The sequence below is a fragment of the Heteronotia binoei genome, chromosome 18, assembly GCF_032191835.1.
Source record: "Heteronotia binoei isolate CCM8104 ecotype False Entrance Well chromosome 18, APGP_CSIRO_Hbin_v1, whole genome shotgun sequence".
In the NCBI taxonomy this organism is placed as follows: Eukaryota; Metazoa; Chordata; class Lepidosauria; order Squamata; family Gekkonidae; genus Heteronotia; species Heteronotia binoei.
The window spans coordinates 31,064,093-31,090,208 of NC_083240.1; the positions used below are offsets into that span (position 1 = coordinate 31,064,093).

Here is a 26,116-nt window from a genome sequence, read left to right on the forward strand (position 1 = left end):
GGGTCAGCCATAGCTCTTGCAGGAGTTGCCTTAAAAGAGCAGCTTCTGGGAGAGCTCTCTCAGCCCCACCCACCTCACAGGGTGCCTGTTGTGGGGGAGGAAGATAAAAAGAGATTGTGAGCCACTCTGAGACTCTGATTCAGAGAGAAGGGCGAGGTATAAATCTAGGGTCTTTTTCTTCTTAAAACCTCCTTCATCTTCAATAATAGTCAGTTGCACTCATCCAGTAAAGTAATTAGAGAAACAAAACTGAACACCGCAAAATCAATGTATGTAACTCATTATTACAAGATTGTTGTGACCCAGCTTGTCAGTTTTCAAAAGTAGGGCCAACTTGGCCGCAGGGTAGGACTGCCAATCTTCAGATGCTGGCTGGAGATCTGCCATTATATCTGATCTCTGGGTGACAGCTGGGGAAAATGGCTGCTTGGAAGGCGGACACAATGGCCCACTGAAGTCCCACCCCTCCCCTCCTCAGGCTTCACCCCCAGAATCTCCAGGTGTTTCCCAACTGGGAGCTGGCAACTCTACCTGAGGACCTTTCTCTGTGATGCAGCTGTCAGCAGCTTTAAAATTGAAATGGGAGGAGAAGGCAAATAGCTGGTGCTCAAAAGCATCCAGTTGTTTTATCTTTTGGAAAGATGAACCTGCAGTGTATGGGCTGCCTTAAGAAACTTACTGGCAAGTTAAAAGAGGACCAATTCTCTGCAAGCTCCATTTTGCACCCACCATTTTCCTAGACCTGAGCATATGCCATATTTCCACAGAGTCACATGCACTGGAGGAATTACCCCCTGCCGATACGAGGAACGTGTAATTGTCATCTTATTCCAGCAGATAATTCACTTTATCCCATGAGAGACGGGGTTTACAATCCGGCAGTTGTTTTTAATTGCAAAGAGTTTCAAAGTATAACACCTTGTCTTGCTCCAGGCTGTGCTGAAGTGTCTAAATAGACAGAGGAAACTGAGCCAGGAGAACAGAGAAAGAAAAAATTCAGAGGCAAACTGGCTTAGGCTGGATAAACTTCGCAGCAAAGATGTATTGGGTGACTGTAGAGGGGCTCTTGTAGAGGCATAGGATCGCAGAAACAGAGAAGAGCCAAGAGTACAATGGTTCTGAAGTAAAAATCCCCACTTTCAATTCCAAGATGCCCTTATGACCGCCCTACCCTCCGGTTCCCTCACAGTCTTGAATGGACTGTAAGAGGGCTGATCCCTCACAGTAGTACAACCAGGCCGCGAGAGAACCATAGTAGGGGTGAGCCATACTGGAGTACAACCTGCCATGGAAGTTCTCTCCCACACACTCTAGAGGCACAGACAGGAGCTACACAACAGTTTTGCCACTCCGCCATTTCCAGTCTGTTCCGCAGTGATGTGCACAAGAGATTTTCCTCACGGACAAACCGGGTTTTCACAGGGAACGTGTCATCAGTAGGTCCCATTTTTGTCATCAAGGCTGTGGCTCTCTCCCACCCTGGTGAAACTGAGATACGACAGGAGTTTATTGTTAAGTTCTAAATAGGCACATTTTCCTTAATTATGTCATAATTTCACCAGGCAGGATAACTGCCTCGGCAGTGACGGCGCCTTGTTAAAAATGGATCACTTGTCTTTGCCCATCCATTGACATTCTACGTTGCTCGATTCTGGTAGGGGAAGCAATATGGCATAAGCCCCCTTGAGGAATTCAACCAAGTAACACTTTATGGTGAACACTTTTTGAATGATTGAGTCCACTGGTAGAGGCAGGGACCTGGCCCCATTTCTGTCAGGTTTATGCAGTCCACACTTCCCCATAATGGAAATGGCTCTTTTCCTTCACAGGTTTATTTTCTCCCACCATTGCACTCTACTAGTCGAGATAGTTTCGAACCTCAGTATGTATTTCTGTCATACCACACTCGCACACACGCACACAGAAAGCACAGTTTTTGCTTTGGAGTTGAACTTCCGAAAAACCTTCACAGTTCCTTTATCCCAACAATTCTCCCCTCCCCTCCTTCCCTCCCTCCCGAAGAATTATTTTTTTTTAAAAAATTATTTCTTTTAAAAAGCTATCAGTGAGGAATTGTTTGCAGTCTTCTCGGTGGTGGTTTTCTGTGTCCCCCACACGTTTCTGGAGTTTAAAAAAACAAAAACAAACCTATCCCCCTCCCCCCTGCCCCGAAAATACTGAGAAGAATTATTGTTATTCTTGATGTAAAATGCAGCTGGGTCCCATTTGGAAAGGGCTCTAATGTTTTGCATCTTGACTAACTTGGAGTGCGTTGATAACACCATTTATATTTTCTTCTGGTACCTGTGAAAACCAAAATGAAAATTAGGTTGATAAATGCTGATAAAAATTCAAACTTTCCACAGACAGAGTGTTTATAGGGTGACTAAGTGCAATACATGCACCCCATCAGAGATCACCCAATTATTGAGAAACAACAAAATGTATGTGTGAGACTGTTAACCTGGTTTTCTCACTGTTGCCACCTAGTTAAAGAACATTTAGCTCCTTAATTGCGTTAATTTTAATCAACTTTGCATTTGAATAATAAAAACCACAATTATATTTGGAAAAGTTTTTTAAAAATGCTTTATATAGCTGACTATTTTATAGAAGAGAGATTCTCTTCTGTGTGTGTGAGGTGTAAATACCTCTTCTAAGATGGTACCTATACCGTGAATGGCTTTTGTGCTGTATGAGATTTTTTAAAAAAACCCTGCTTAATTAATTGAGTTGTGGCTTAGTCGTAGAGCATCTGCTTGGCATGCAGAAGATCCCATTCAATTCCTGGCATCTCCAGTTAAAAGGGACCAGGCAGGAGGTGATGTGACAGGCCTCTACAATGATACTTCTTGCAAAGATTCCAGTGCAACACAGTTGCAACTCTATTATTATGTTGTTATTTATTCAAGTCAGTTTCTGGGAAGTTGACTGCTACTTAAAAGATCAAATGAAACATCCCACAGTTCTGTCTTTTGACCCCCAGATATTGCTTCATCAGCCATCATTAAAAAAAAAAGTCAATGGAGAACAGCTAGATTCAAGTCCAACAAGAGCCAGTTTGGTGTAGTGATTAAGAGTGGCTGACTCTAATCTGGGAGAACCAGGTCTGATTCCCCACATCCCCATATGAAGCCTGCTGGGTGATCTTGGGTCAGTCACAAGTTCTTTCAGAGCTGCTCTCTCAAGAGCAGTTCTCTCAGAGCTCTCTCAGTCCCACCTACCTCACAGGTTGGCTGTTGTGGGGAGAGGAAGAGAAGGAGGATTATAAGCCACTCTGAGATTCAAGGGTGCATTCACACTACACTAAATAATGCATTTTGCAACTTTTTATATATATATATATATATATATATATATATATATATATATATATATATATATATTTCTTACACTGTAAAAATCCAGTTCCAAAACACATTATTTAGTGTAGTGTGACTGCACCCTAACTGAAGGGCTGGGTATAAATCCAATCTCATATTCTCTTCATTTGGGGGGCACCTACACTGCGATTTGTGTGAAATGACTGGATAATATCATTTAGCTGCCATTAATCCCAAGAATTTATTTATTATATTTAAATTATTTCTTAGCTGTTTCTCCAGAAACCGCCCCGCCCCCCATTACCCTATATGTAGAGAAGTATGGGAGATGGCGTTTTAGGCGAGTCATGTTCTTTTGTCACACGAGTAGGATTTGCATTTGGAGATGCATTTGGTTGTGTAAGCTGCCTCCAGCAGTCTGGGATAGTAATGTTTATGATCACCAGTGTGTTGGTTTATAAAACAGGGGTTGTTGTTTTTTTTTACAAGCTTATCTTATCAGCATGGTTAATGTTCAAGAAAGTAAACCCAATGGATGTAACTGTTTGACCTTTGTTATCTGAGATAATATTGACTTTTTGCTGTGTACACAGGCACAGACAGGCACACACACATTGAGAAAGGGGTTGGTGTGAAGAACAGGACTGGAAAAGAAGTGTGGGGGGAGAGAAACAGGTTTGTTGCCTGAGTGTTACATATGAAGTTGCCTTCTACTGAATCAGACCCTGGGTCCATCAAAGTCACTATTGTCTACTCAGACTGGCAGTGGCTCTCTAGGGTCTCAAGCTGAGGTTTTTCATGCCTATTGCCTGGACCCTTTTTAGTTGGAGATGCCGGGGATTGAACCTGGGACCCTTCTGCTTACCAAGCAGATGCTCTACCACTGAGCTGCTGTCCCAACTGTTTTATAAGTTAAATGGTTGAAAGAGGGATGATGCATTCTGACAGGTAACGGACACCATCTTGTGTGATGGGGTGGGGGGAACACACAGCATATGACCCTGTAAAGTGATACCTTATACTAGCTCAATGATGCTGATAAGAAGAGACAAACACTGGAAATTACCACCTGTGGTCCAATGCTCCCTCTAAGCTGTGGAGTCTTGCAAATATTCTGAGCAAAATTTGTGAGCTACTGGCATTAAAGTTGTGAGCAAATGATTTAGCTACTGCATAAATTAGTTTGCTCTGGGGCCATTTTTCCTGAGCTAAGACAAAAATGTGTGAGCTGGAGGCTAAAAAAAACCTGAGCTAGCTCACACTAACTCAGCTTAGAGGGAACACTGCCCATCACCTACTGCCTGGTCTTTTTAACTGGAGGTGCCGGGAATTGAACCTAGGGCCTGCTGCATGCAAGTTCTCTACCACTGACTCACAGCCCCTGTTAGTCTGAATTTTCTTCCTGCTTAGCAGAATATTCTTGCTGAAACCCCATGCGGGGAGCAGCAAGAAAAAGTTCACGGAAACCTGAGTGCTTTTGTGTCACTTGCAAAAAGCGCATCAAAGAAGGCTGGTGTGAACCTCCTTGGGTATGTCATTCTGCATTGTAGACTGTGGGAATTGGCTAATGGTGTTTGAAAAGGTTGGCGTAACCATACCGACTCCTCCAGGCCGAGTGTTTCTCTCAAAGTGGAAGAGATGGCCAGCAGCTTTACATGGCTTAAGGACAAAAATGCTTAAATTCATGGGGGACACATCTATCAAAGGGAACCACCATGTACAGTGGCAGTGTACCTTTGAAGATCAGTTGCTGGGCAGAGCAACAGGGGCAGATATTGGCCTCTGTGCCTTGCTTGTGGGATGTTTGGCTTGTTGCATCTTTGCTCTAATACAGCAAGACTTTCCCTAGTTCCTTGTGTCCTTTCACGAACTTACCAGTGCATGATCAAACTTGAAAGTACTGATGTAATAGGCAGGGATGTCGGCAGCAGCCAGGGGCTCAGAAATCTGAGCGACGATTCCGCATTCATCTAGGAGAAGGAGAAAATACAGCTCAGCAGAATCCTGCATTCATGAAAAAACATGTATTTGACCTGAACCGAGTTAGAATTATGCACATTCCACACATCTAACCAAGGATATCATTCGATCCAGAGTTTGGCACATAGGTTCCTGAGCATGATTTGTCAAAACGTCGAGGTTCTGGCCCTTGTGGGACTCTTGACTCCTTCTTTTGGCTCTGAAGATCTGCAATTGCATGTGAGGACCGTTCAACTGCCTGCAAAGTACAGAATTTTTATAGCTTGCCAAATGTTGGGAGGGAAAAGAACAGGGCTGTCAACTCCACTTTGGGAAATTCCTGTTGATTTGGGGGTGGAGCTTGGGGAGGGGAGAGATTTCAGAATGGCTTAATGCCAGAGTCCACTCTCCAAAGCAGCCATTTTATCTAGGGCAGTTAATCTCTGTCTGCTGGAGATCAGCTGAGATTCTGAGACCGATTCCCCACTAGCCTTATTACGCTCTTACGCTCCTCTTCTCTGCGGGGCTTCCGTCGGATTTCACACTATCTGCCCCAGGGCTGCAACTAGCTTCGCCTTCTTTGCGCAGCAAACAGTTTTTAGAGGATCGGTTTTTAGAGGATCTTGTTTGCTGCATGAAAGAGGCAGAGCGAGTTGCAGCCCCGGGGCAGATAGTGTGAAATCCGACAGAAGCCCCGCAGAGAAGAAGAGAATGAGAGCAGCATAAGGCTAGTGGGGAATCGATCTGAGAGAGCTTCAGGCCCTACATGGAGGTTGTCATCCCTAGAAAGGAAAAGCCACGCCCCCCACCCCTCCCCCAAGGTAACTGCTGATTTGCCAGTGTGAGACCGAACAAAAATCTAGCAGAATAGCCTAGGGTTGCCAAGTCCAATTCAAGAAATATCTGGGGACTTTGGGGGTGGAGCCAGGAGACATTGGGGTGGAGCCAAGATCAAGGCTGTGACAAGCTTAATTGAACTCCAAAGGGAGTTCTGGCCATCACATTTAAAGGGACGGCACACCTTTTCAATTCCTTCCTTCCATAGGAAATAATGAAGGATAGGGGCACCTTCTTTTGGGGCTCATAGGATTGGACCCCCTGGTCCAATCTTTTTGAAACTTGGGGGTTATTTGGGGAGAGGCACTAGATGCTATACTGAAAATTTGGTGCCTCTATCCCAAAAACCAGGCCCCCCAGAGCCCCAGATACCCGCAGATGAATTCTCCATGATTTTCTATGGGAATAAATCTCCATAGGGAATAATAGAGTTCCCAGCAGACATTTCCCTCCCCTCTCTCCACTTTCTGACGATCCTGAAGCGGGGGGAGGGCTTCCAAACCGGGGGATCCCCTGCCCCCACCTGGGGATTGGCAACCCTAGAATAGCCACAGTTAAGATGGGGTTGAAAGAGAAAGAGGAAGGTTAAGTCATGGAGTTTGGATTGCCAGCTCTGGGTTGGGAAATATCTGGAAATTTTAGGGGGCGGAGCCAAAAGAGGGTGGGGTTTGGAGAGCGGAGGGACTTCAACGGGGCATAATGCCATAGAGCTCACCTTCTGAAGCAGCCATTTTCTCCAGGTGAACTGATCTTTGTTGCTTGGAGATCAGTTGTAATAACAGGAAATCTCTAGCCACCATCTGGAGTTTGGCAACCCTACATGATAGGAACCCTCTGGGGCCACCGTTTCCCTGTGCTGGGATTGTACCTCTCTTCCTCCTAGGGCTTCCCTTAGTGGAGGCCAGACGACATAACGGCTCAGCGACTGGAATCTACGAAGCTGCTTTGTCAGGCTACTGATCTGCTCCAAGAAAGAGTAACTTGTGGAATTCACTCATTGCTTTGGTCTGCAGTGACAGCTTTAGCTGACTTTAAAAGGGGATGAAGACAAATTCATGGAGGAGCAGTCCGACAAAGGCTATTTGCCTTCATGGAACCCCTATTATTATTATTATTATTATGCCCATTCTCCCCTGGGGGCTCAGGGCAGAGTACATCAATATAGATAATAATAAAATCACAATAAATTACAATAAAACCACAATAAAATCAATTACAATAACCAGTTAATAGTACAGCAGGATGGTCCAGTAATGTGGTAGCACAGTGTGGTACTGCAGGGGAGGCCAACCAATCGAACAAGTAGATGCCCGCTGCCTCATCCAAAAGCCTGGCGGAACAGCTCTGTTTTACAGGCCCTACAAAGGGCTAGCAAGCCAGGTAAGGCCCGGATCTCCATAGGGAGCTGATTCCGCCAGGTCAGCGCCAGGACTGAGAAAGTCCTGGCCCTAGTAGAGGCAAGACGGGCATTTCTTGGGCTGGGGCCTTGTAGCTTTGAGTGTATTGGTTGCTGGTGGACTGCAGTGGCAGGGAAGCTTTGACTTCAGGCGAACGGCAATGTTATGGCAACGATGGGTAGCAAAATGGGAGAGAAGCTGCTGTTTAGGTCGGCAAGCCACTTGGGGAAAGCTCTGAGGGTGAGGAGGTTTGAATTGGAGGAGGCCGGCAGCCAACCCAAGGATACAACCTACCAAAGCCGAGGGGCTGTCCTCCGATCCGCACCATCTTCCAGAGTTCGCCAGATGCGCTCGTAAACAGCAAGTTGTTAGGAAACCTGGGAAGGGGACAAAAAGAATTTGAACCAATGAAGACTGTGTTCAAAATGGTGTCTGCGGCTGTTTCAGAAGGCTTTGTTGCCCTGAGTCATTTATTGTTTCCAGAGAGACACAGAACAGCTTATTTGGATCCTACAACTGAGAGTGACCTCAGATAATGACACTGCTCTTTGATTGCTGCTTGTTTTTTTGCTGTCAAGGCACAGTTGCCTTACATTTAACTCATTTGTTATGAGGGCCGGATCTGACATAAATAGACCTTGTCGGGCTGGGTCATGTGTGTAATCAAATGTAGTGCCAAGTAGCAGAGACATAAAGTTTATAAAGAACACAAATACACACGAAAAAACTTGAAATAAAACATGCTTAAAAGTTTATCACTCTTGCAGTATTTTATTTAACAGTCTCTGATAACTGAAGAAAGCAAGAGAGAGGAAGAAGGAAGCAGACTTGCTTGGGGTTTGATAGGAGCCCTCTGGGGGGCTGATTCAGCCCCTAGGCCTCACGTTTGACACCCCTGTGTAAGGTTTTCAAAGCAAGAGACATTTCAGAGGTTGTTTTGCCATTTCCTGCCTCCACATCATACATGATCTTGGTATTCCTTGGCGATCACCTTTCCAAATACCAGCCAAGACCGACCTTGCTTAAATTCTGAGATCTGATGAGACTGGCTAGCCTGGCCTCTCCAGGTCTGAGTTTACATGGCTGTATATTCCATTTACAAAATGGATACCTCACTTTTCTCCCCAGGAGAGTCTCAAAACAGCTTACAACATCATTTTCCCCTTCATTTAATACTCACAACAACCTTGTGAAATTGGTGAAGCTGAGTGTGTGAGTGGACCAAGATCACCCAGTGAACTTCCATGGCAGAGCGGAGATTAGAATTTAGGTCTCCCAGAACCTGGTGAAAGCCAGTGTGATGTAGTGGATAAGATTGGTAGACTCTAATCTGGAGAACTGGGTTTGATTCCCCTCTCCTCCACACGCAGCTGCTGGGTGATCTTGAGTCAATCACAGTTCTCTTAGCGCTGTTCTTGAAAGAGCCGTTCTCGCAGAGCTCTCTCAGTCCCACCTACCTCACAGGGGGAGAAGAAGGGAAGGTGTTGGGGGGGAGAAGAAGGGAAGGTGATTGTAAGCTATTTTGAGACTCCTTCAGGTAGTGAAAAGCAGGGTATAAAAAGAATGAATAGAATTTCAGATTTATACCCCGCCCTTCTTTTTGAATCGGAGACTCTGACTGGTTTACAATCTCCTGTATTTTCTCTCCCCACAACAGACACCCTGTGAGGTGGGTGGGGCTGAGAGGGGTCTCACAGCAGCTGCTCTTTCAAGGACAACCTCTGCCAGAGCTATGGCTGACCCACGGCCATTCCAGCAGCTGCAAGTGGAGGAATGGGGAATCAAACGCGGTTCTCCCAGATAAGAGTCCACGCACTTAACCGCTACATCAAACTGGCTCTCTTCTTCTGCTAGTCTCACTTCAACCAGCACATTACACTGGCCCTCAATCTCAAAGGAGTCTCAGAGGACCCAATTATTCTGGGGCTCTTTAACTTCCCTTCAACGTCCAATTGAATTTCATAGCTCCACTTCCTGGATAAGGTAAATTCTGAAATGGGCATAATTTATTGCCCTTAATCACTTATTGTTTCCAGGAAGGGCCAGACAGACCTAGCTATATCCTACCCCCAATTATTCTGGGGTTCTTTTAGTTCACTGTAACCTCTGAATTATTTCTTTAAGCTCAGGACATGGACACACGTGCAAAGTGTCTCCTGCTGGTCTGTGAAAAGAAGCATGAAGACAGCTCACCTTTTCTGCGTCTGTATATCCATCACTAAAGAAATGTAACCCTCGATAAGAGAAAATGAGAAAAAGCGAATGTGTCCAGAATCTTCATTGCCCGCCACGGAATCTTTTACTCTGGTGGAAAGACAGAGCAGTGGTTAGAGTCGAAACCAAGAGGAGCCTGAATATGTCTGCATGATGTGGAGGGTTTTTTTTTTAACCAATTAGGGGTGTGGATGTGTAACAGGTTTGATTATTGCATGGTAGTGGGACCAAAGTAATGGAAGACAATCTGTTTTTCTCCCTTTTCCTGCTTGTCTGCTAAGATCAGTAGCTGAGGACCTGCTCTGTATTCTGAGAAAGATGGCAGGTCACGAGGCCTTCCCTGTGGTGGCACCTTCATTGTGGAGTGCCTTCCCCCCAGCTGTTCATCTGGTAGGTTCCAACTTGATACATTTTCAGTCACCAAATGAAAACATTTCCATGTTCCTGGGCATTTGGCTATTTCTACTCTTTACAATCTTGTGACCCTGCTCTCTCTCTCTCTCTCTGTTTCTCTTTGAATTGCTGTTTTGATCATAATTAATGCTCTTTTAGGTATCAGTTTTTGGTACTCTGCTTCTAACGTTAACAGCTACCTGGAGCACTTTTAAGCAGGGATGGAATTCTAGCAGGAGCTCCTTTGCATATTAGGCCACACAACCCTGATGTAGCCAATCCTCCAAGAGCTTACAAGGCCCTTTTTGCAAGCTCTTGGAGGACTGGCTACATCAGGGTTGTGTGGCCTAACATGCAAAAGAGCTCCTGCTAGAATTCTACCCCTGCTTTAAGAGGGAGGTGGCCAGTCAAGCCCCTGCTCCTGTAACACCATCCTGCTACATTATAGGGATGCTTTCTTGATCCTTTTAGCCCCACAAGTGCCAATGGGGCTCAAACAAGTGTGAAACATGTAACACCTTGTTCTGTCCAGCAGGGATAGCAGCCATGACTGAAAAGGGAGAAAAATCACAATTCAGGGAGTGGAAATGTGGCCGGTGTGGGGGAATTCACACTCATCCATTGCTGAAGGGCCCATAACATTCTACGTCCAGTCCCCCCCCCCCCCCCCCCGGCATGATGCATTTATATTGTTTTGCATTACTCTGAGAAGTTTTGGGAAGATTTTTAAAAATGACAGCAGCTTTCTTTGGAACAGCCAATGGCGATGAGGCCCCCTGCAGCGTCTTGAAGATGGACTGACCAATGACTTTGCTCCACGGCCATTTGAATTTTACAGCGGACTATGAAGGTTCCTTGGTGTGAACGTACCCATTGGAGTAAAACATGACATCCATAAGGAGTGTAGCAACAGAGGGAAGGGTGTCAGGATCCAAGCTGGTGACACAGAACATGTTACTTGGACTGGAAAGGGGATGAATCACGGGCCTCTGAACTGGAAGAAAGAGAGAGAAAGAAACTAAGTCTTTGTCCATCTCGAGGTGGCATATTTGTACTTGGGTTATATCATTTAAGAGGGAGGGCTCATGGAACATACTCCCCCCACAAAACACAACTCCTTGCTCATATAAAAATGAGCTGGTCAGGAAAAAGTCTACTCTTTTCCCTGAAATGCTATTTTTCTATGTGCAGAAATAGCTTTTTAAAAGACGTGATTAGTTTCCCCTAGTTTTCTACATGCGAGGACTCGTGTGTGGAAGAGTGTTTAGTCACTTTCTCCTCAGTGCAGCTGAGGTATGGGATTGTCATGCCCCTCCAAGCACAAGAACGGGGCTTAAAACACACCATAGCACAAAGCCAGCCATTGGATCCTGGCAACTGGTCTTAAAAAGGTAAAGGTAGTCCCCTGTGCAAGCACCAGTTGTTTCTGACCCTGGGGTGACGTCTCATCACGACGTTTTCAGAGCAGACTTTTTACAGCCTTCCCCAGCCATCTACACTTCACTCCCAGCAAGCTGGGTACTCATTTTACCAGCCTTGGAAGGATGGAAGGCTGAGTCAACTCTGAGCCGGCTACTGAACCCGGTTTCCGCTGGGATCGAACTTAGGTCGTGAGCAGAGAGCTCGGACTGCAGTACTGCAGCTTTACCACTCTGTGCCATGGGGCTCTTCCAGCTGATCTTAAGCAGGCTTAATATTGAGTGGAAGTCTGCTTAACCACATGCTAGATGCCTTTCTCATCGTTCACTGTGGCTAGCAATGCCAGATCCCCCTGGCAACCGTCAAGGGATTGGGGAGTTGAGTTGCCATATCCAGGCTGGGAAACTTCTGGAGATTTGAGTATGAAGTCTGGGGAGGACAGGGATCTCTGTGGGGTACAACGCCAGAGAGTCCACCCTCCAAAGCAGCTATTTCTTTCAGGGAACTGATCTCTGTGGTCTGGAGATGAGTTGTAATTCCAGGGGATCCCCAGGTCCCACCTGGAGGCTGGAGTCCCTTGCAGTGGGCAGTCTACGGATACTCTATAGCAAAGGCACTAGGGTAGAGAGCCATGTTCCCTCTAAGCTGAGTTAGTGTGAGCTAGTTAGTGTTTTTTAGCCTCCGGCTCACACGTTTTTGTCTTAGCTCAGGAAGGATGGCCCCAGAGCAAATGAATTACTGCAGCAGCCAAATTGCTTGCTCACAACTTGCAATGCCAGTAGCTCACAAAGTAGAAATTTTGCTCCCAGGACTTCACAGTTTAGAGAGAGTATTGGTGTCATACCCAGTTTTGGCTTCATAAATCCATTCGTTATCCCAAGGCTGTCGGCTGCCACCGTCTCCCCGTTCACGACCCTGAGGATGGTAAACTCCGCGGCCAGCGTGTGCATCACAAAGGGCAAGTCCCGCTCACGCACCTGGGCAAGAGAGACGTTGACTTGTGAACGCCCTACAGCATCCTCACTTAACAGTGGCAGAGTCTTTTCTTGGCGAGACCTCCCCCCATGGGAGCAAAAACTATTTATTGATTAAAATATTTATGCCCTGCCCTCACCTTCCCTTTGGGCTCAAATTGGAAGTCTTCTGCTGATGGAAGGAGGCTTCCTACAACTTAAGTGGCTCTTCTGCTAGACAAAAAGAGTCGAAATGGAGCTCTTAGGCTCCTTGGAGGATGGCTGCATCCATCCCCATTCACTTGTTTATTTGACAGCACTTATAAAGCTGGGTGTGTGGCTACTAGAAGGAATACACACAGGGCTTTTAATGTAGAAAAAGCCCAGCAGGAACTCATTTGCATGTTAGGCCACACCCCTGGTGCCACCACAGGAGTTTTATTGTAGAAAAAGCCCAGCAGGAACTCATTTGCACATTAGGTCACACCCCTTGATATCACCATTGTTTCACACAGGACTTTTTTTGGTAGAAAACCCCCAGCAGGAACTCATTTGCATATTAGGCCACACCCCCAATGCCAAGCCAGCTGGAACTGTGTTCCTGTGCATTCCTGCTCAAATGAAGCCCTGAATACACAGGGGAGGGGAGCTGAATGCTCATACAGCTTGCCCCTGCAGTGGTCTTTCCCCTGATATCCTTACATACACACCCATTCACATACAAAGCCCAAGTTAGCTCCACTGGAAGGCAAGTAGGGATCACTGGATTCTCTGGCTCCATCCACTTTGGGAACTGACCCTCAACTCCTGTGGATTCCTTCCAAAAAGCTTCCAGAGCTTGCAGCCTTTGTAGAACTCCTGGAGTCCCACCAACTCCTGTTCCTGAACTTATCTGCTGTATCATGTCCTTGCGGCAAGCTTGGTGGCCAGCAGGCAGAAAGCAGGGAAGAGTCTTTTCCGTTGTCCTTCTCTTATCCTGTCTCCCAGCCGTGCTTTGGAGTATGCCCCGTGCACTCTGGTAAAGGTAGTTCCAAGAGTGCCTGACAAGCTGAGGTGGGAGGAGAGAATCTTTTCTCATTGAGCTTGTAAACTGGATTACTATGCAGCAGCAGGTGTATTGGAGGAGGGAGAATGTGTCTCAGATGTATGTGTCAGAAAAGAATGGGGGAAAGGTACTGCCCACATCACATTGACTATGGGTTCGAGCCAAAGGAGCATGAACTCTGCCAGCATCTTAGCTTCAAACATTTCGAGTGTACACCCCAAAATGTAATGTTTGAAGAAGGTGCTGCATCCCAAAAGCTACCGTGTCCAACCTTATTTATTTGGACTTCTATCCAACCCTCCCCTGCACTGCAGGGGCTTGGGGCAGGTTACCACAAAAAGATAAAACAGTCAATTAAGAAATCATTCCAAATCTTAAACTATAGCAATGATTACAGCATACCAGATGGCAATCCGGAAAGCTGGGGAGCGCTCCCAGAAATTTCTGCATGTATATGCACCCATAATGGACCAGTTTCTGGGCAGTGGGCAAAGATCATCAATACACCAGATGGAAGAGTGAGGAAAATGCAGTAGGGTAGAACAGAGCAGGGGAAGCCAATGTAATTTGACTCTTGAATGGCAGCCATCTTGAATGGCAACCATCTCATTCCGCAGCCCTTGTCGGGGTCATGTTTCCTTACCAGGATGAAGTCCGTCTGGTAGGTGGAGAGCATGAATACTGAGATGTTCTGATCAGCGAGTGGAGCTATGACCGACTTGGCAATCTTGGTCACTCCGATGGGCTGGGAGCTGGAGAAGCTGCCGCCTCCGGAAACCACGTTGAGGGCCAGCCATGTAGCGTCTGCCACACTCAAGTGTTCAGATGAAGGGAGCTCTGAGGGAAAACAACAACGAAAAACAGCCACAAATATAATTCATGTTTTCAATTTTTATTGTGTTCTTTCAAGGAGCACAGGACCCCATACATGGTCTTCATTAATTTTATCCTTGCGACAGCCCTGTGAGGTAATTCTGGCCCAGAAATGGTAACTGACCCAAGGTCACCGTGAACTCCAGTGGGGATTTGAACCTTGATCTCCCTAGTCCTAATCTGACACTCTCACAACTATGACCATGAGGATTAATTCAGTTGAGGGCACAGAGAGGAAGTTCAGAAGAGAAATCAACATGCGGGGAAATACCGGTAATACAAGAAGATTAAAAGGATGCTTGAGTGTATGAGCCTTTTGTTGTCCTGTCAAGGGTCACCTTTAGACACTATTTTGAAAACCGATTTAAAGGGGCAAATTCAGACAACAGGAGATTGCACTTTCATACATGCTAAACAGTACAGCTTCAATCCACTTCAGCAACCATTTGCGAGTGGATTTTGCCATTTCACACAATAAAATCCAGGTGCAAGGAGCGGTGAAAGTGGACTGAAAGATCGTCTGTATGGCATTATGCCCACTGGGCTCCCTCCCCAGCCCAAACCCTGCTCTACTCTGGCACTCCCCCCACCCACCAAGAATTTCCCAGTCCAGACCTGGTGACCCTATGGAGGGTGAGAGAGTGATTTATCAGGGACAGCTTCTAGAAAACAGGAACAATAAACAGGAAGAGGTAGCAAATTTGAAAAGGAACTCTCTTCCTCGCTCTCTCTCTTTCTGGCTTGTTCTGTATCTCCGCACTGGTAAAACAGACTAGCTTTTGTGATATGATTCAGAGAACCTTGCAGACAATGTGGACAAAAGTCCCTTAGGGCATTTTTACAATTTAAATCCTGACCTTTCTGAAAATTCAAATGCTTCTTCCTCCCCTCGGGTTCCACAAGGAATATTAGATTTTCGAGCTTTTTGATTCCAGAGCAGCTGTTTTCTTCTATACAGAGATCCTGACGTCCTGATGTAGAGGCTAGAAACTTGTATTTCTTTAACACATGATATATAATGGTCTAGCCCAGGGTGGCCAAAGTTGCTTAACAAAAATGTTCTAAATGTCAGCTGTTTGAGAGCCGCAAGACATGAACAAATATTACATGTTTTTATTAAAACTCTTATTATTTTTTTTGCACAGAAAGATAAAATACGTAGATGTCTGTACTTTACAACACAACCATGCTAAAAGATGACCTTTTATAAAATACTGGGAATAACAGTCCCTGTAAGACTAGCATAGGGAAAGGTTAGGGAATTATTTTTTGGCACCAATGGGAGAGGGAACTACATAATATGTGTGAAAGAGCAATATGTGGCTCCTGAGCCACAGTCTGGCCACCTCTGGACTCTAGCACATTACATGTTTTCAATCTGCAAAATCTGGCTGATCAGGACTGCAAATGCAGGTCACTGAAGTACCAAGAGAAGAGGGCCTTAGCCATTCACTGTGCAGCAGCTGTATGCACATTTGACTGGGTGTGGAATTTAGTATCCAGTTAGGCACCATACATGCTGCAGTCATGGAATTCAAAATATGCAAAAATGTTCTTGGACCAAAGTTACTCAAGACCATAAAGCAGGACATGACAGCCGCCACTGGAGACTGAGTTAAATTCTCATGGCTAATAGCCATGGATGGTCCTATTCACTTCCACTGATTTCTAATCGTCCCCCATAAACAAATTATGGATTGTCCTAAGGTTGCCAAATTATGGATTGTCAAGGTGGACCATTATTTCCCAGTAAACCTCAGACAAGCCCTGCATAGAAGCTGGTGTTGGCTGGGACGATTTCAACATTTGATCTTGATTTTGTTTGGCTGGCTGTTGTTGCAGACTTCAACCCTTCTTTGTTACTTTGGCTGGGGATTGTATATATTCAGCTGGTTTTGTTAAACTAATGACTGAACAGCATGGAATTTTGTGTTTTAAACTACCGAAGCAGTCTTGGACTGTGGAAAATTGTAACATTTGTTATAACTGGAAACTGTCTTTTTTCTATCATTCCTCTTTGTAGAAATATACACAAGACTAGCTTTTAAAAATAAGTTTCAGTGTTTATTAAGTTTTCAGTTACATTTAGTGGTTAAAGCCTATTAACACCGTGGTTACTTTCTCTAGGTGGGGCCTGGAGATCTCCCAGAATTGCACTTGATCTCTGGCAGACGGAGAGCAGTCCCCCTAGAGGAAATGGCTACTTTGGAGGGTGGACTCTATGCCATTATATCCCCCCCAGATCCCTCTCCTCCCAAAATGCTGCCCAGGGTACCCCCCCCCCACGTCTCCAGGAATTTCCCAACTCAGAGTTGGCAACCTTACCTGTCTGAGAAGGATCTGGTGTCAGTTTCAAGTTCCTAGTCCACAATAATTAACAGTCAACATTTGTACCTTTTCAGTATTCAAGGTACAGGTATTAGCATAATCCATAGGCCAATATTATAACCTACACCTTGGGAAACTCAGGTTTTTGAGGTTTAAATGCAGCAAACAATGTTCTTGTGGCCAATTTGAACCAGTCACTGGGAGAACCGGGTTGGATTCCCCACTCCTCCACTTGCACCTGCTGGAATGGCCATAGCTCTCATAGATGTTGTCCTTGAAAGGGCAGTTGCTGTGAGAGCCCTCTCAGCCTCACCCACCTCACAGGGTGTCTGTTGTGGGGGAGGAAGATAAAGGAGACTGTGAGCCATTCTGAGATTCAGAGTGGAGGGCAGGATATATCATCTTCTTCTTCTTCTAGAGCAGGGGTATCAAACTCATTTGTTATAAAGGCCGAATCTAACATAAATGAGACCTTGTCGGGCCGGGCCATGTCAGGCCAGGTCATATGTGTTCCTATATATGATTAGGTAGCAGAGATATAAACTTTATAAAGGACACAGAAAAACTCGATTAAAGTTTGTTTAAAAAAACTTAAAATAAAACACACTTAAAACATTAGCACTCATTGGTCTTAAAGGTGCTTTCTTTGTATTGCTCCTATGGGATCCAGAGAACTGGGCAAAGGAAGCTCTGGCTCTTTCCCTCCCTCCCCAGGGGACCACGAGGCAGAGGAGAAGAGAGGCTTGGCTCAGTAGCTCTGCTGTGCGATTGAGAGAGCCTGGAAAAGCAAACTCTGCCTCCCCCACCTTTCTCCCCTAGGGAGGAGCCTCAGCCAATGAATAGAGGCTTTGCTCTGTAGCTCCTGTGTGATTGAGCAAGCCTGGCAAAGCAAGCTGTGATGCAGAAGGAAGCAAGAGAGAGGAAGAAGGAAGCAGATGACAGCCAGTTGAATGGGGGTCTGATTCAGCCCAAGCCACATGTTTGACACCGGTGTTCTAGAGCGACCTCACATCCCCACTGAGCTCCCTTGCCACCCCAAATTCTTCCCTGCTCAGGTTTTTTTCCCTCATCTCCACGGATTTCTCAAGCCAGAGTTAGGAATAGCAATAAAGACTGTCAGTCACAAAATGTTCATTTCATAACCTTTGCTCGGGTGAGTCATATCACCAATAATCCTCTTTTGGCTCAGCAGCATTTGCTAGAACAAACAAGGCAACTTGTCTGTGACCCAAAATAGTTCCTGGGGATTATGACATCAGCCAAACAAGATGGCTGCCTCTTTCAGACTCTGAGAGGTTTCAGGGTCTGAATGTTCATCTGAGGACTCCCCCTTAATTCCTTCTTGTTGAATCCTGTGTCATTTTCTCCTTTAGTGGGTGGGAAAATATGCATATAATAGTCTTTGTGGGAAAATGTGACATTCAAATATAATACAGAAGGATATCAAGATCTATGGCTTGAACAATAAGAGACCCCCTCCCTTCCACAGACATTGCAACTGTGTTCCATTTAGGAAGTCAGTGGGTTAGAGTGCCTGAAAAGAATCCGGAGATGCAGGTTTGATTATCCACGCTGCCAAGGAAACTAGGGCTGCCAAGCCCCCGGTTCAGGTGGGAAATCCCCCGCCCGGAAGGTTCCCAACGCGCCAACCCACATTGGGCCAGCGGGGGAACCTCCCCCTGTGTCGCTCAGGCGATGACGTCACCCAGAAGTGACATCATCAAAATGGTATAACCCATGCGGGCCACTCTATGTATTTCTAGGAAAGCTCTATGGTTTCCCCAGACACTCTAGCCATTTGAGAGGTGAAACTCTATGGTACAATAGGTACCATGGAGTTTTAACCTCCCAAATGGCTAGAGTGTCCAGGAAAACCATAGAGCTTTCCCGGAAACACCTAGAGCAGCCCACGTGGGCGCCACCATTTTGATGATGTCACTTCTGGGTGATGTCATTTTGTTGCACGCATGCTTTGCGTGCGCACAAAAGTCCCCCACTGGGACTTGACGAGGACTTGGCAACCCTAGCCCCCAGGTGGGGCTTGGAGATCTCCTGCTTTTACAAAGCACCAACCTGTCAGCTTGACATCTATACCTGGAAGTTTTAGAATAAATCATCAAACAGTCGGTCCTGGAACATTTAGAAAGAATGGATGTGATTACTAAGAGCCAGCATGGTTTTCTCAAGAACAAGTCATGTCAGTCTAACCAGATTTCTTTTTTTGCGAAAGTGACTACCTTGCTGGATCAGGGAAATGCTGTAGACATCGTTTATCTTGATTTCAGTAAGGCTTTTGATAAGGTTCCACATACTATCCTTGTTGACAAGTTGGTAAAATGTGGTTTGGATCCTGTTACCGTTCGGTGGATCTGTAACTGGTTGACAAATCACACCCAAAGAGTGCTTGTGAATGGTTCCTAATCCTTTTGGAGAGGAGTGACAAGGATCTGTCCTGCGACCTGTTTTGTTCAACATCTTTATCAATGATTTGGATGAAGGAATAGAGGGAATGCTTATTAAATTTGCAGATGATACTTAATTGGGAGGGGTTGCAAACCTAGAAGACGACAGAAACAGGATACAGGATGACCTTGACAGGCTGGAAAATGGCTAAAATCAATAAAATGAATTTTAATGGATAAATGTAAAGTTCTGCATTTAGGTAGGAAAAATCCAATGCATGGTTATAGAATGGGGGAGACTTGTCTTAGCAGTACTATGTGCGAAAAGGATCTAGGGGTCTTAGTGGATCATACACTGAACATGAGTCAACAGTGTGATGCGGTGGCTAAAAAGGCAAATGCAATTTTGAGCTGTATCAACAGAAGTATAGTGTCCAGATCACGTGATGTGATGGTATCGCTTTACTCTGCTCTGGTAAGGCCTCACCTGAAGTATTGTGTTCAGTTTTGGACACCACATTTTAAGAAGGATATAGACATTTAAGAAGGATATATAAGCTGGAATGGGTCCAGAGGAGGGCGACGTAGATGGTGAGGGATCTGGAGACCAAGTCCTATGAGGAAAGGTTGAAGGAGCTGGGGATGTTTAGCCTGGAGAGGAGGCGGCTGAGAGGTGATATGATCACCATCTTCGAGTACTTGAAGGGCTGTCATACAGAGGATGTTGTGGAATTGTTTTCTGTGGCCCCAGAAGGTAGAACCAGAACCAATGGGTTGAAATTAAATTAAAAGAGTTTCTGGCTCAACATTAAGAAGAACTTCCTGACTGTTAGAGCGATTCCTCAGTGGAACAGGCTTCCTCGGGAGGTGGTGGGCTCTCCTCCTTTGAAGGTTTTTAAGCAGAGGCTAGATGGCCATCTGACAGCAATGAAGATCCTGTGAATTTAGGGGGAGGTGTTTGTGAGTTTTCTGCATTGTGCAGGGGGTTGGACTAGATGACCCTAGAGGTCCCTTCCAACTCTATGATTCTATGATCTCCAGCTGGCAGAGATCAGTTCCCCTGGAGAAAATGCTCCTTTGAAGAGTGGACTCTATGGCATTGGACCATGCTGGGGCCCTTCCCCTCTCCAAACCCTGCCCTCTCTGGATCCACCCCCAAAATCTCCAGGTGTTTTCCAACACAGACCTGGCAACCCTAGTTGGTCACTCTCTCTCAGACTAACTTATTTCATAGATAAAAATGGAGGAAGGGAGAATGGTGCTTTGGGGAGAAAAGCAGGGTATGAATATAAAGAAGTGAATCTAGCATTTCTTCAGCAAACCAGAGCTTTCTAGTTTTACAAACTAGCATTCAGAATGATTTGCGGGTGGGGAGAAATTACAAAAGTTGTCAATCTAGGTTATCAGGACCCTGGAGACAAGGCAGTTCCCAGAGGGCAGCCGTGTTGGTCTGCCACAGAAAAGCTAGATTTGAGTCCAGTAGTCCCAACAAGATTTCCAGCATGTATGCTTTTGAGAGTCCTTCATCAGATACAAGTTGAAATGAAGATCTCTGAGTCTTTCTATCACCACCTGAGGGTGGAAGGGGTGTTGGAAAGAAGGAACTCAGGATGTCCCTTGGTGGGGCTTTTTGGGTAGCAGGAACTCCTTTGCATATTAGGCCACACACCCCTGATGTAGCTAATCCTCCAAGAGCTCACAGTAGGCCCTGTAATAAGATCTCTGTAAGCTTTTGGAGGATTGGCTACATCAGGGGTGTGTGGCCTAATATGCAAAGGAGTTCCTGCTACAAAAAAACGCCCTGATTGGCACATTGTAAGCAGCTTGATAAGAGAAGAGGGGGAATCCTTGGAGGCTGAAGAGTGGCATCTAGGTAAAAGGCAGTAAGCCCTCTTTGCTGTTGTGTCCTGTCGAGATCATGGTGCCTTGTTCTCTGGCCAGCCTATCAGCCAAAGTATTGGGCTGCTGGAGAGTACAGGCGAAAAGAGAAGAAGGAAAGGATTTAACGAGGCATGATGAAACGGGGAAAGAAAAAACAGATCCCTCCTTGAGGCCAATAGAGGAACCCACAAAATCCTGAAATTAATCCTAGTCTGGCAAGGTTGCAGTGCTTTTGGCCACTATTTAGTACCTTGGAAGGAAAAGGATTTAAGTAGTTCAAACGCAGCAGCAATAAACAGCCTGTCAATGTTAATCAAACCCCCTCTGGATGTGAGGTTTCATGGCAACTGCCTCTCCGTCTTTCAAACAGGCCTGTTGGCGGGGTTGCCAGTCTCCAGGTGGTAGATGGAGACTGCCAGCTACCACAACTGATCTCCAGGTGATCGAGATCAGTTCCCCTCTAGAAAATGGCCACTTTGGATGGCGGACTCTGAGGCATTATACCCCCACTGAAGTCCCCCCCTTCCTCAAACTCTGCCCTCCTCAGGCTCCATCCCCCAAATCTCTAGGTATTTCCCACCTGGAGCTGGCAATGCTACTTGGTGGCAGCAGCACTAACAATAGTTCAAAGCTTTGTCCGGGAAGGAAAACAATACACGTCCGTGTCTCTTTTCAGCAAACTCACCATTTGGATTAGAGGTCTCCAAGGTAATGCTTGCGCTGCTGAATTCTGGCGGTGTCAGGAAGTGCCACCAAGTTGCACCCAACTTCTGGCAACGTTGGAGAGTATGGGATGGAGAAAGTAGAGAAAGAAGTACTTTTCTCCCTTTCTCACAATACAAGAACTCGTGGGCATTCAATGAAATTGCTGAGCAGACAGGTTAAAACGGATAAAAGGAAGTACTTCTTCACCCAAAGGGTGATTAACACGTGGAATTCACTGCCACAGGATTTGGTGGCAGCCACAAGTATAGCCACCTTCAAGAGGGGTTTAGATAAAAATATGGAGCACAGGTCCATCAGTGGCTATTAGCCACAGTGTGTGTGTGTATATAAAAAATTTTGCCACTGTGTGACACAGAGTGTTGGACTGGATGGGCCATTGGCCTGATCCAACATGGCTTCTCTTATGTTCTTATGGAGGGTTTTTAAAAGGCAAGACATGATCTGCAGACAATGATTTGCCATTGCCTGCCTCTGTATAGCAACCCTGAACTTCCTTGGTGATCTCCCCTCTAAATACTAACCAGGGCTGACCCTTCTTAGCTTCCAAGATCTGAGGTGACCAGACTAGGCTGGGTCATCCAGACCAAGGCAAGTTAGTTCCGGCGTATGTAAGTCTGTTGAGTCCCATCCCCTTGAAAGCCAATCATCGGAACAAAGCAACAGCCCATTTCATTAATTAGTAGGGTTGCCAGCTCTGGCTTGGAAATTACCTGGAGATTTTGGGGGTGGATATTGGGGAGGGCAGGGTTTGGAGAGGGGAGAGAACTAAGCAGTGTATAATGCTATAGTGTAGAGCCAGTTTGGTGTAGTGGTTAAGTGTGTGGACTCTTATCTGGGGGAACCGGGTTTGATTCCCCACTCCTCCACTTGCACCTGCTGGAATGGCCTTGGGTTAGCCATAGCTCTGGCAGAGGTTGTCCTTGAAAGGGCAGCTGCTGTGAGAGCCCTCTCAGCCCCACCCACCTCACAGGGTGTCTGTTGTGGGGGGAGAAGATAGAGGAGATTGTAAGCCGCTCTGAGTCTCTTATTCTGAGAGAAGGGTGGGGTATAAATCTGCAGTCTTTTTCTTTTTCATCCTCCAAAGCAGCCATTTTCTCCAGGGGATAGCCCAATCTCACCAGATCTCAGAAGCTAAGCAGGGTCGGCCTTGGCTAGTATTTGGAAGGGCAACCTCCAAGGAATACCAGGGGCATTATGCAGGGGCAGGCAATGGCAAACCACCTCTGAAATGTCTCTTGCCTTAAAAACAAGTCTAGCTCACCCCCTAGTGGTGCATAACGCTAAAAAAGCTGGAACTTCTGGCTGTCAGGCAATCTTAAGATCTCCTGGCCATACTATGCACAAAGCCATACTACACACAAGGCCATGTGAATTATTGCATGATGTGATAATTTATTATTATTATAGTCCAGGGGAACTGATCTATGTATACTGGAGATGTGCTATAATTCTGGGGGATCCTCCAGGTCCCCCCTGGAAGCTACTGGCATCCCTACTTCTGAAGCTTCTAGTCCTGCAGTTTGGAATACAAGCTTCAGCTGCTCGAAAAGTGGTCTTCATCTGAGGCATCAGGCCAAAGTTTTGCCAGGAAAGTGGCAGGAAAGACCAATTGCTTCTCAGGCACACCATTGTTGATAACAGGTGTATTTGCTCTGCTGGGAAACTGCCAGGTCTCTGTCACCACCTTTAACTGGCGAAGGGAGACCACGCTAAACAGGGTGTCAATGAATTAAGAGAGCACATCAAGTTCTCCCTCAGTTCTGTATGACTGTGATCAAGGAGACAAGAGAGTTACTCCAAAACCTATATTAACCTCACCAAAGCACTGGCCGTTCTTCTCCCAGTGAAACTGCAAGTGAAAATTTCATGGAAGACAATGAATTTTCCCCTGGACTCCATTGAACATAAGAGAAGCCATGCTGGATCAGGCCAATGGCCCATCCAGTCCAACACTCTGTGTCACACAGTGCCCCCCCCCCCAAGAAAAAACCCACAAGTGCCATCAGGAGGACCATCAGTGGGGCCAGGACACTAGAAGCCCTCCCACTGTGCACCCCCCCCAAACACCAAGAATACAGAGCATCACTGCCCCAGACAGAGAGTTCCAACAATAAGCTGTGGCTAATAGCCACTGATGGACCTCTGCTTCATATGCTTATTCAATCCCCTCTTGAAGCTGTCTATGCTTGCAGCTGCCACCACCTCCTGTGGCAGTGAATTCCACGTGTTAATCACCCTTTGGGTGAAGAAGTACTTCCTTTTATCCATTTCAACCTGACTGCTCAGCAATTTCATTGTCTGTTTTTGTTTTTCTTATGTAAAATTACAGAGAAATGTGGAGAAATAAGTAGGGGTGCCAACCCAGGGTTGGGAAATTCCTGGAGGATGAAGTTTGGGGAAGGGAGAGATCTGAGGGAGGGGAGATAATGCCACAGACTCCACTCTCCAGCCATTTTCTCTGGAGGGACTGATCTCTATAGTGTAGGAATCAGTTATAATTTTGGGAGTTCTCCAGCCCCCACCAGGAGGTAGACAACCCTAATAAATAGCCTGTTGTAGGCCTAAAGAATGATGAGGCAAAGGTGGTTGGTTTGGGTGTTCTGGAGAGTGCCTTTTTGGTAGCAATGCTAAGAGAAGGCCATGGGAATGGTTATATTAGAGTTCAGCTTGTTTTAAGATGGAGGCATTGATCCGGTTTGGTATCTAAACTGAAGCATTGAGAGAGTTTTTTGCCCCTGTGACCAAATGTCCATAGAAGATCTCTCTCATGTCATATTTTATTGTGTAAAACATGAGGCTGAATGAAATAAGGGTTTTTTTTTGTGTACCATAATATCTCACCTTCTTGGAAAATTGGACCAAGAGAAATTAGTATTCCTATTGTCAGGTAGAGATAAATATATTAGTTTCCAAGTGGTAAGATTTGTGGTTGCAATTACAGATTAAACAAACGAGTAATGAGATATTGTCCTTTATTTACCACTCTGTCCTTTTTTATCACTGTGAGTTATTTGTTTCATTGGGATGTTATTGGATAAATGTTAAATTCTTATAATTCATTATTGTTACTTTAGTTTAAATTTTATTGTGATTTATATCATTTTATTGTTGCATTGAATGTTTTACAGGGTTTTTCCCCCTACTGTTAAGTCTAGTTGTTAGTTGCTATGGCATTTTGTTGCTAATGCAATAAAGACTGATTGATTGTGGGTTTTTTTTAAAGCATTGTCCACTAATTATCAACAATCCAGGTTTCCCCCTACTTCGCTCCTCTCTTTCCAAAACCCAATTTGATACAATATTTTTGGAAGGGCTGCTGTCAGAATATGATTTTTACACTGTGTGTATGGGAAGATGCTCATTTTTGCAAGTTGCCACCCTCAGATTCTCTTTTTTGCAGGCTCCTTGCCCCAGGAGAGCCCCGTGGCACAGAGTGTTAAAGCTTTAGTACTGCAGTCCTAAGCTATGCTCACGACCTGAGTTCGATCCCTGGCGGAAGCTGGGTTTTCAGGTAGCCGGCTCCAGGTTGACTCAGTCTTCCATCCTTCCGAGGTCAGTAAAATGAGTACCCAGCTTGCTGGGGGGAAAGTGTAGATGACTGGGGAAGGCAATGGCAAACCACCCCATAAAAAGTCTGCCATGAAAAGGTTGTGAAAGCAACGTCAACCCAGAGTCAGAAATGACTGGTGCTTGCACAGGGGACCTTTCCTTTCCTGCCCCAGCCACCATGAAAGCCAATGTGGTATAGGTGTTAAGAGTGCCTGATGTGGATCTGAGAGACCCAAGTTCAAATCTCCGCTCTTCCATGGAAACTTGGCTGGGTAGGTGACCTTGTGCCAGTCACACAATCTCAGCATAACCTGCCTCACAGGTCACAGCGGAGAGGAGAGCCAAATACACCGCTGGGCTTCTTGGTGGGTACAAATGTGGTTACTGCAAGAAACACTATTTTGCCACTTTCCCCATACTGCCGTCCTCTTTCATTAAAAGGGTTGCCAACTCTGGGTTGGGAAATACTTGGAGATTTTGGGGGTGGAGCCTGAGGAGGGTGGGGTTTGGTGAGAGGAGGGACTTGGTGGGGTATAATGCCATAGAGTCCATCTTTATGGAACAAACAAGGGGAAAACTATTATATTCACTGGATTTTTGAGTTGAGATTTGAACCCAGATCTAATCACAACAATCTAACAAGCATATCACAGGCGTTCACAATGATAAGAGCGCCTATAATGACTAGCACATAAACACTAAAGATGTATCAATATGTTACACCTTTAAGCCAGTTTGAAACCAGTTTAATTGCTGCGGCTGCTCCCCCCAAATACTGAGAGCCGGCTGCAAAAAAATGCTAAAAATGCCATCTGTT

General features: G+C 45.7%; 1 protein-coding gene across 1 annotated transcript in view; it reads right to left on the minus strand.

Moving 5' to 3' along the window:
- Positions 1 to 1,008: 1,008 nt before the first annotated feature.
- The window catches only part of CASTOR2 (cytosolic arginine sensor for mTORC1 subunit 2), a 97,603-nt gene continuing 72,495 nt past the window's right edge, over positions 1,009 to 26,116 (minus strand). The window contains exons 3-9 of the mRNA XM_060258906.1: positions 14,184 to 14,377; positions 12,387 to 12,519; positions 10,994 to 11,117; positions 9,710 to 9,820; positions 7,811 to 7,893; positions 5,199 to 5,293; positions 1,009 to 2,304 (exon numbers count right to left, since the gene is read on the minus strand). Coding sequence (XP_060114889.1) covers positions 2,239 to 2,304; positions 5,199 to 5,293; positions 7,811 to 7,893; positions 9,710 to 9,820; positions 10,994 to 11,117; positions 12,387 to 12,519; positions 14,184 to 14,377 — 806 coding nt within the window. The 3' untranslated portion in view covers positions 1,009 to 2,238. The remainder of the gene's footprint in view (positions 2,305 to 5,198; positions 5,294 to 7,810; positions 7,894 to 9,709; positions 9,821 to 10,993; positions 11,118 to 12,386; positions 12,520 to 14,183; positions 14,378 to 26,116) is intronic.